Source organism: Marmota flaviventris, chromosome 15 (genome assembly GCF_047511675.1).
Source record: "Marmota flaviventris isolate mMarFla1 chromosome 15, mMarFla1.hap1, whole genome shotgun sequence".
Lineage (NCBI taxonomy): Eukaryota > Metazoa > Chordata > Mammalia > Rodentia > Sciuridae > Marmota > Marmota flaviventris.
Window position 1 is genome coordinate 45399791 of NC_092512.1, and position 11185 is coordinate 45410975.

Below are 11185 nucleotides of genomic sequence, written 5' to 3' on the forward strand. Positions count from 1 at the left end.
TTCTCTCGCCATGCACAAAAGTTAATTCAAAATGGATCAAGGAGCTTGATATCAAATCAGAGACACGCCGTCTGATAGAAGAAAAAGTTGGCTACGATCTACATTCGGTGGGGTCGGGCTCCAAATTCCTCAATAGGACACCCATAGCACAAAAGTTAATAACTAGAATCAACAAATGGGACTTACTCAAACTAAAAAGTTTTTTCTCAGCAAAAGAAACAATAAGAGAGGTAAATAGGGAGCCTACACCCTGGGAACAAATCTTTACTCCTCACACTTCAGATAGAGCCCTAATATCCAAAGTATACAAAGAACTCAAAAAATTAGACAATAAGAGAACAAACAACCCAATCAATAAATGGGCCAAGGACCTGAACAGACACTTCTCAGAGGAGGACATACAGTCAATCAACAAGTACATGAAAAAATGCTCACCATCTCTAGCAGTCAGAGAAATGCAAATCAAAACCACCCTAAGATACCATCTCACTCCAGTAAGATTGGCAGCCATTATGAAGTCAAACAACAAGTGCTGGCGAGGATGTGGGGAAAAGGGTACACTTGTACATTGCTGGTGGGACTGCAGATTGGTGCAGCCAATTTGGAAAGCAGTATGGAGATTTCTTGGAAAGCTGGGGATGGAGCCACCATTTGACCCAGCTATTCCCCTTCTTGGTCTATTCCCTAAAGACCTAAAAAGAGCATGCTACAGGGACACTGCTACATCGATGTTCATAACAGCACAATTCACAATAGCAAGGCTGTGGAACCAACCTAGATGCCCTTCAATAGATGAATGGATAAAAAAAATGTGGCATTTATACACAATGGAGTATTACTCTGCATTAAAAAATGACAAAATCATAGAATTTACAGGGAAATGGATGGCATTAGAGCAGATTATGCTAAGTGAAGCTAGCCAATCCCTAAAAAACAAATGCCAAATGTCTTCTTTGATATAAGGAGAGTAACTAAGATCAGAGTAGGGACGAAGAGCAGGAGAAGAAGATTAACATTTAACAGGGATGAGAGGTGGGAGGGAAAGGGAGAGAGAAGGGAAATTGCATGGAAATGGAAGGAGACCCTCAGGGTTTTACAGTGGAGGGGGTAGAGCGAGAGGAGGGGAGGGGAGGGGAGAGGTGGGGAGGGGGGATGGTGGAGGATGGGAAAGGCAGCGGAGCACAACAGACACTAGTATGGCAATATGTAAATCAATGGATGTGTAACTGATGTGATTCTGCAATCTGTGTATGGGGTGAAGGTGGGAGTTCATAACCCACTTGAATCAAAGTGTGGAATATGATATGTCAAGAAATTTGTAATGTTTTGAACAACCAACAATAAAAAATTTTAAAAAAAAGGTACACTACAAATAATACTACATATTGATTTCCATAGTATCCACAATATTGCAGGTTCTCCATAAATAAAATATATTAATGAAAGATTAAAAGAGTAATCTTTAGCTCCACGGAAATCAGTGATTTTCTATGTCTTTAGTTTCAGCACTGGGGAAAGAAAATATTCTAATATTTGCAAAAGGATCAAAATACATTTATATATTTTATAAAACATGCTTTAAGAAGTTTAAAAGACCATAAGGGAAGTATTTTGAAAAACATTTAGATAATTTCTTTTTTCTCTTCCACATATTTAGTTTCTCTTTCCCTCAGCATTTTCTTTTTCTCAGCACATGCTAGAGAACATGGAGGTGGAGGAGGGGGCAGGCGTACCATTTTGAGGATATGAAAAATAAGATCAGTGATGTTAGTCATTCTGGTGACTCCTTTTATATATCAACCTCAGCTTTTCAGATCTCTGAAAACTCCTTTGCTTCCAAAATCTTACTCTCTTAGAGCGGAAGGATGCAGAACACTAGTGTGCTTCATCACAGTGCCCAGACACCAGATGCTAACTGCATCATTCTTATACTGAAATCTAAAAACCACCTCAAGAGTGCCAGTTACTTACACAAAACAAATGCTCCAACAGAAAGTGCACTATCTCTCAACTAAGATTAAATGGATGTTTTTTCCAAGTGTGGGAGAAAAGAAGTTAAGCCTTTATATGTCATTTAGAGGCCAAAAAAGAAAAGTTATTGCATATTTCTCTTTCTCCCTCTAGGTTTTATTACTACTTAGAATTAAATACTGCTCATTTTTTATTTTCCCTGAGCATAAACAGGAAGAAAACTTTGAAACTGCACTGTTCCAATAGGAATGAATGCTGCACGGTGAAACAATTAGCAGCTAGACTTCAAAAACAAACAGTGGGACCAGAAGTTCAAAGTAAGAAATTGCCAGATTTTCAGGGCTAGTCACAGATACATTTTCTTTTTGTAGGAAAGCCAGTCATTTCAATGAAAATAATTGCCATAGAAAGTGTTTGTATGTAGCAAGTTTCTAACAGCCCAATACAGACAACAAAAATGAATTTACGTTATTTACTGAGGCCAAGAAAATGGAGAAAGGGAACAATATTAGGCTACAAAATGGAACCCAGAGCTAGGCCCAGAGGCACATGCCTGTAATCCCATTGGTTTAGGAGGCTGAGGCAGGAGGATTGTAAGTTCAAAGCCAGTCTCAGTAACTTAGCGAGACCCTAAGCAACTTAGTGAGACTCTGTCTCTATATAAAATATGAAAAGGGCTGGGGATATGGCTCAGTGGTTACTTGCCCCTGGGTTCAATCCCCAATATCAAAACAAAAACAAACAAACAAACAAAAAACCCCAACAGAGAGACCATAGAACAGAATACAGAACCCAGAAATAAATCCATGTACTTGCATAATAGTCAACTAATTTTTGACAAAAGTGTCAAGAACATTAAGAACATAGGATGGCCAGGCACAGTGGTGCATGCCTATAATCCCATCACCTTGGGAGGCTGAGATAGGAGAATTACGAGTTCAAAGCCAGCCTCAGCAACTGCAAAGCAATAAGCAACTCAGTGAGACCTTGTCTCTAAATAGAATGCAAAATAGGGCTGAGGATGTGGCTCGTGGTCAAGTACCCCTGAGTTCAATCCCTGGTACCAAAAAAAAAGAACATATGTGGAGAAGGACACTCTTGTCAATAAGTGGTGCTGGAGAAACAACTGAATATTCACATGCAGAAGAATGGAACTAAATCTCTACCTTTGATCAGTTTCAAAACTTAACTCATAATGGATCAAAGACCCAAATCTAAGACCTGAAACTATAAAACATAGAGGTAAAAATTCAGGATATTGGAATGAGCAAAAATTTCTTGCATAAGCCCCCAAAAGCACAAGCAACAAAAACAAAAATAGATGAATAATATTACACCAAACTAAAAAGCTTTTGCATAACAAAAGAAACAACAGAGTGAAGATACAACCAACAGAATGAGAGAAAATGTTTGCAAACTATTTAGCCAAGCAGAGATTAATGTCCAGAATATATAAGGAACTCAAAAGCTCAACAGCAAAAACACATCCAATTTTAAATAGGCAAATGATCTGAACAGACATTTCCCGAAAGATAATATACAAATGAGTATATGAAAAAAATGCGTAATATCATTAATTATGACGGACATGCAAATCGAAACTAAAATGAGATACCATTTCACCCCAGTTAGAATGGCTATTATCAAAAAGACAAAAAACTACAAATGCTGGCAAGGATGTAAAGAAAGGAGAACTAAAATTGCCCTGTATAATTCCAGTAGGAGAGGATTCTAAAAGCTGTTCTCCCCAGACTTGGCCAGGTATACCTTTTCCCTTTATTGTCTCTGCTTTGTATTCTTTCACTGTAAAGAACCATACCCATGAGTAATAATTAAAAAATATAAATGAAATTTAAAATTATGCTAGCCTGTCCTCATTATTCTAAAATGGAAAAAATTTGTGTAATACAGAAATATTAAAAATAACACTGCATATTAAAATAATAAAATGTACATAAGATTGGGTCCAATTTCAGAATAAGATTCAAAAGCTCTAAAATCTTGTTTCAATACAAAGAACGAAAAGTATACCAGTCAATGAATAGTTTTGGTTCCAACGGCCAACAGAGATGGCACTGTTATAGTTAAAGCTTCATCCCAGGGTTTCATAAACTGACTTCCAGACCACTCACGTATAATCGAATTAAGCCTTTATTGAAGCGCACCGGTGGTGGCTGACCAGAACATAAAGCTGTTCCCCTGATCAGCCCCGAACAATTGCAAGGGCACTCCTTATAAACCTGAAAACCGCAAAAGGGATGTTCAGGGGGCCTAGCCAATGCAAGCAAGCCAGGTTACAGAAGCGGGACAGTGCAGTCAAGCAGAGGGAAGCCTAACCAATCACAGTTAGCCCAGTCACCCCAGTTACAGAAACAGAGCCCCGTTACCCTAGTTACAGAAACAATACCCCATTAGGTAGTTCCATGTTCTTAAAGGTTTCTATAGCAAAAGGAAAAGAACATCTTGCCCCAGTCATGACTCTTCTACTTGGCAGGGTTGTTTTACAGGATGAAGTCATAAAACAAAATGGAGTCACACTTGCTCCTACTACCACAGCACAGTATAGTACAAAGATACCTGGGCTACCCACTACTCATCTACCTCACAGAAAATGCCCCATTTTGAAACTAATAATATCATTTTTTTGATATCATTAAAAAAAATTTTAATAATCTGTAACTTGAGCTGATTCTACATTTGACTTCGAAGCTACTCTGCTACTTTCATTATAATCTGACTCCTGGCCTCACAGTTACAAATACATATATACCCACATCTCAAACCCAGATTCTGCCATCACCCTGGTGGCAACACCCACGTGGATAAAATCATAAATCCTATAGCTCTCTGACATCCCACCCCCACTGATCTCCAGTGCTTCTTCAATTAGGCCATCACCTGATCTATGTTATCATTACAAAATAATGAATACAGTGCCTCACTCTTAGGATTCAGTCCTTCCAATCCTCTCACACTTTTATACTACATGTACTTCTTAAAACTTTGTTATAAATTCTTGGTGTTTCTTCTCCTTCTTTAGGCTTATAATTTCCTCCTACTCTAATTTTCTGATGCTCATGCTGGACTATTCCATGAATTAATCACTCAATTCCTTGCCGTCATCTCTTAAAGCATTCACCCACAACTGCCTCTCCATGCTTACCTAGGAGTTTGATACTGTTACAAATGTGGGTGGATGTCACTGGAAAGATGTGTCTACACATTTCATCTGGGCTCTCAACTCATCAATTCTCAATATACATAATAAGCTCCTCCACCGGTGTTTAGGATTCAGAACTCCTAAAACTAGATCATGTTTTTATTGGTTGTGTCTCTTTCTCCTTCATCTTTAACACCTCTTTTCTTTGGGCCCTCCTCTGAGCCATTAGTCAAGGTCTTATCTCCACTCTGAACCTATCTCTTCCTAAGACCCTCCAGTTAAACATTACCCATCTCCAGAGGATAAAGTCCATCTCTCTTAGCCTCATCTCCTGCCTCTCCAGGCATTGTATGGTACCCCTTGTACCTTTTAAACACACAAGTAAGTGATTGTTTGCAGCTTTACCTCTTCTATTATTATATCTGGCAAATAACCTTACCACAATCATAAGCAGAGAAACTTTTCTTTGATGAGGAACTCAAGGAAATCTGTTTCTCAGCCATTTTTCAATAAAGCACAGACTAATAGCTAAAAAGCATCAATGCTCTTAAAGTTAGCCAAATGCCCACATAATTTTTTAAGAAAATTGAGCAACACTTTATAAAGGAATATTATCTATTAAATAACAACTCTTCTTGTTCAAATCTTTAATATACCACATTCTCATATAGGTTGCAACCTGCAAGTTTAATTACAATAAGTGGTAACTAGGGTTCTGGTTTTTCTAATCCCTTTAATTATGACTCATAAGCTAAAGTTCAGGTACTTAACAGTCCCCTAAAAGAAGCCTAAAAATACACTTACAGAGGAAATTAACAATTTTATTTAATAGCTAATCTGAATTAGCTTGGGCCAGACATTATTGTTAATAGAAGAGGAAGAGACACAGAGAAGTAACTTGCCCCAGTTACACTACTAATAAGTAGTGTAATCAGGCTAAGCCATTTGGTTCTAGAGCCATCATTCTTTACTACTATATAAAAACAGTCTCCCCACAAAATTTCCTACTACATAGTTAAAAAGAAAAAAAAAGATTTCTTTTCAAAATTCACAAATCACCTAATCTTTACATTATCTTCACAAAACAACAAAGACACATGGTTACTCCATGATTGTTTAACAAATGGAAGTGAAATCTTCCACCCAACTAGCAAGGAACTCTAGCAAAAAGGGATTTTAAAAGGATACTAATGTTGCCATAAAAAGTTCAATTGATTACTAAAAGTATGCTTTCAAATAGTCTCTAAATGCACTTAAAGAAAGCCTTGGACAAGATCCAAACAATGTACCCATATGGTTCTTATATACTTAAAATCTCTACAACACACACCTCACATTCACACTGCTGACAAATATGCAAACCCTATTCTGTTCTCCTCCTCCTGTTCTGACACAAGCCATTTGCCTTCATTCTATTGTGAGCTATCTGGTCATCTTCTTTTCCATCTAAGGGTAAAGCTGAAGGACACAATTGAAAGAAGGGTTAAATACATCCTCAACTACCTTTGTGTATTTTTACAAGGTTTCACTGAATGAACAAAGGACCATCTTTATGTTTCACAATAAGAACAGTAAACAGCCAGGCACAGTGACACAAGCCTAAAATCCGAGATGCTTAGGAGGCTGAGGCAGGAGGATCACAAGTTCAAAGCCAGCCTCACAACTTAGCAAGGACCAACTTAGTGAGACCCTGTCTCTAAAAAGAGCAGGCTGGGAATGTGGCTCCATGGTTAAGCTCCCTGGGTTCAATCGCTGCTACCAAAAAAGACACAATGATAAGGAAAAAATGGAGAAAGAATATAAAGGGATAGAAAGGGTTTTACAGGTAAGAAAGAAGGAACGGGCCTTGTTGATCTTGATGGGTAGGAAAAGAAGTCTTCTACCATGAAACAAGAACAACATGCAGCCTGGTTTTAAATGCTGAAGTCTACATTATAGCCTCTAATGAGGGAGTCCTTCATTGAACAGTGGGACTGAAGCTGGGCTAAATGATTCTGAATGGCTTAGTGAAAGAATGACTCTAGTCAGAGCATGCATAAGGGGGCAAACTAGAGCTGTTCTGGACGGACACAGATTGGACAGGTTGAGGGCACTGGATTATGGAAGATGAGGGAAGAGTAACTTATTATAGTAGCCTTAACTGCTTAAAATGTTTATTAATACTAATTCAACAAAATAACTCTTATTATAGATCAAAAACATCACCTCTTGTGAATTTCAAAGCTACCTGTTGATTCTAGTATTTAACAGAAAAATTCAGTCTTTATGCTATCCATATCCCTTGTGACTAAACCTTCAAACCCATTAATGTGTCTTTCTGGTGACTGCCCCAATATCTTTCCTTGATTGATTTCTTACATGCTGAGCCACTTAACATACTTTTGATCACATATTACCATGCATTTCTGATCCTGAACTGACTTCCAGGTTCATCCACATTGAGACAATTGAGAGGTCATCTTAACACTTGAAGTCTTTCACTGTTGATTCATTGCTAGAATAGACCCTTCTGCGCTGTACTTTCCTTGGCCCAAGGGTCCAAGTTCTCCAAACTCTGTCAGGTTACATCAATAACTGACAGGAATCTTGGAAGAATAAAAACTGGCTTCCATCTTTTAAAAGTCTTACCTAATATATTTTTAATGAAGCCCATAGAATTTTAATCCAATGTGATGAATAAAAATAGATCAAAGTCTATGTTAAAATGAAAGACAATAATGAGAAAAAGTCAGACAGAAATCTAAGGGTCACAGAGATGGGCAAGAGAAGAAATGAAAGAGATAATGAGGCAGAGAAAGACAAAATGATGAAAGAGATGAAGATAAAGAGAGAAACAGATACCCCAAAATGAAAAGTTCACAAAGGCAGAGAGAGAAACAAAGACACAAGCAAGAGGTAGAAGAGAGAAAAAAATCAGAAAGAACAGAGAAACAAAAGAAAGATACAAAGTCCAGAACAGAGAAGTGGAGAGAGAAGTAAGCCCATTCTTCCTGTCCCACTCCCCAAATTTATCTATCCCTTCTGAAAATAAATAAAGAAATGTATATAAACTTTAAATCTAAATCATATCCACTTTGCTGCTGTGAAGTGACCGGATAATTAAATTTCAACAAGCATTACAGGGAAAGGATGGAAGTTATTAGTATCCAAAAACAAGAACAAAAAAAAGAAGAAGAAGCTGTGCCTCTGCATCATCATCCTTCTACCCTTTCTCAAGCTTGATTGAGGATTATCCATGTTGTACAGAAGAAGACATTGAACCTCAGAAGATAAAGCCTTCTGACTCAGGAAGAGGAACCTGGCCAGCTCCAAGCCTGCCTTTCTCCCCTCCCTTCTCAAAGGCTATCCTGATGATCAGGAGAATTCTTCCTCCTTGTCCTTGTCCAGAATGCTTTCTACCCTCTCTGAAAAGCACCCCCTCATTCAAGGTACAAGCCCAACTTATTCAGGGACAGAGTCTTGTCCACCTCTGCCTCAGGCATGCAGCATAGGGCCTGGTACACGCAAGCCAGCAGTTTTTGTCAATGAATATATTAAGTTGGCCCTACATGTTATACATGTTTACTATGTATGTCAACAGAACTTGAATAAAGTTGTTCATATTACTAACCAAAATATTGTAGTAATTTCCATCTACATCTACTCCCCCTCTGGTATTCTCAATCTCATTGATGTCATCACCATCCAAACTGTTCATCCCAGCTAAAAATCCCTTTATCTAATTAGTAAAGCCTCTAGTTCGTATTTTCTATGCGTCTCCTACTTTATCTCCCATGCCATGTATCCACATGCCAAAATTTAAAAAAAAAACAACAAGATCTCCTGAATGATTCTCTTTAAACTTTTCCATGCCCCACATTGTTGCCAGTAACCTTTTGAATTAAGTCACGTTCTTAATGAAATACCTTCAATGGAAAGAATTAACATCAAACTCCCTATTTTAGTATTGGGAACTTCCCTGGCTATACCTCACCTACCTCCCCTAGCCTTCTCTGTCCTTCTCTATCCACATCATTCCCTAAAAAACACTTCTTTTTTTCCCCTCCACCAGACTTCTCTATCCAGGGACAACACATTTCTTTGCCCTCCCCTTTTCCACATCTACTTTTTTTTTTTTAACATTCAACTCAAATTGCATTTTATTCCTCAATCTTCTGACTGACGCTAGGGAGAGGAAGTCATTTCTGTATCTGGATTTCCAATGCCCTTGAAACATGTATATATTATGGCTTACATCATAACATATGGTAGTTATTTAAGCATCTTTTCCATTACAAAGTAAGTTGTGTAAGTAAAGATTGTCTCATTTTCTTTTTTAAGTGTCCTAGGGTTTAGTACAGAATCTGTAGAGAGGAGAGACCTAATAAATACGGGAAGAATAACAAACATACCTTTCTGTGCTTTAATAAGCTGTTTTCCAATTTCAAGCGTCACATAGGCTGTGCCATTTAGAACTATGTCTGTTATGGTCTTCCAAGCATTGGGAGAGAGTCTTTCAGTGGGTGAAATAAAATTTCCTGCTGCGTTGTTTATCACGATCTAATAAGTGGATAAGGCAAGTTATAGAAACTTTCAGATAAGGTAGAATATTTTCCCACTAGGGCTTTTATTTTTGAAGCTTATTAATCCAAATAATATAATACGGCTTAAGTTCATAGTCAGCTTTTAAAACAATACTATGAGATTGAGTTCAGTTTCATGTTCTTGGAGTCTGAAAATCTCCTATTATTTCCCAAGTTCAGAATCCTAACACGTCTTTAAATTAGGGTAGTTCTATTATTAAGAAAAAAAAAAAAAAGACAGAGTAAGCATGTTTATCATGTAACTACACTATTTCAGGGAACCTCAAGAAATGCCTCTGGATTTCTGTTATTTACTTTTTAACTTAATGAAACTCTTGGTCATTGACCTGTTTCTTCAGGATCAACTGCTTAGTTGTATGACAGATTCAATATTATTAGATGGTTTGAAAATATCTTTAATGTAGAAAAGTACTCACTCTGAGATTATTGAAGAAATGGCTTATCTCTAATAAATGGGCCAAATAAAATGTCCATTTATATCTCAGGTTTTAGAAGGAGAAATTTGGAACTTCTTGCAGTTTTTCTTACTTGTATTGTTCTCCTCCACCAAGAGATAATCAAAAGTTATTAAGAAAAGCAAAGGCCATGAATCATATAAACTAGATATTGTGTTCTTGGACTAACTGCTCTTGTTATTTTATAATCTTATTACATAAAGTGAAATCAAGTTTGTTCCATGATTATAAATGCATTTTTAAAGTATTCCTGAAAGAAAGAAGGGCAGCAGTCCACTTAATCTTTTCCCTGCTTTGAGCCGAGTTAGCATTTTCCTAGGGATAGAAAACATGTGCTTCTCTGTACAGCCCTTGCTCACATCAAGAGTTTATTTCATTTTTGCATCCTGATGGGTGTTATCAACTTCAAATGACTCTCACTTTGTCTTCATCATCATTAGCTTACATCAGGAAGTCCTGTGACTTTGATCAGTTCCAACACAGTCTTGTGAACCATATCAGGATCCCTCACATCACACTGAAGTGCATGAACCTGCATAAAACAAAGAGAAAAAAATACTTCTACTCTCCCCAGACTTCCTAAACCAAAACAGGAGTAAATTGTTTAAACATGTTATAATTCACAAATTTAATTTAAATGACTGCTTTTGAATGTACCTTATTTCCAGTTTGAGAAGAAATTTGTTCTGCAGTAGCTTTCAAAACATCAATCTTCCTAGAAATAAACACATGGTATGATGCATGAGTTCTGAAATGACTTCACATATTTTTCTTTTTAATTCCATAAATTAGAATCTACAGCTTAAAGTAATGCATTTTTGAGAAAATATGAGTTATATCTACATACAAATCAATTTGAATGAATTTATTTTAAAAGTTAAATTCGAACTATTTTTATATATTTGATAGTAATTCACTGAACTGGACACTTTTTTGGGGGAGGCTGAGGTACCAGGGATTGAACTCAGGGGCACTCAGCCATTGAGCAACATCCCCAGTTCTATTTGGTATTTTAT

The 11185-nt window shown here is 37.2% G+C and overlaps 1 protein-coding gene across 1 annotated transcript in view; it reads right to left on the reverse strand.

Annotated features, from left to right (window-relative positions):
* The window catches only part of Decr1 (2,4-dienoyl-CoA reductase 1), a 40302-nt gene that overhangs the window by 13956 nt on the left and 15161 nt on the right, over nt 1-11185 (reverse strand). Inside the window, exons 3-5 of the mRNA XM_027948586.2 lie at nt 10827-10884; nt 10615-10701; nt 9523-9670 (exon numbers count right to left, since the gene is read on the reverse strand). Coding sequence (XP_027804387.2) covers nt 9523-9670; nt 10615-10701; nt 10827-10884 — 293 coding nt within the window. The remainder of the gene's footprint in view (nt 1-9522; nt 9671-10614; nt 10702-10826; nt 10885-11185) is intronic.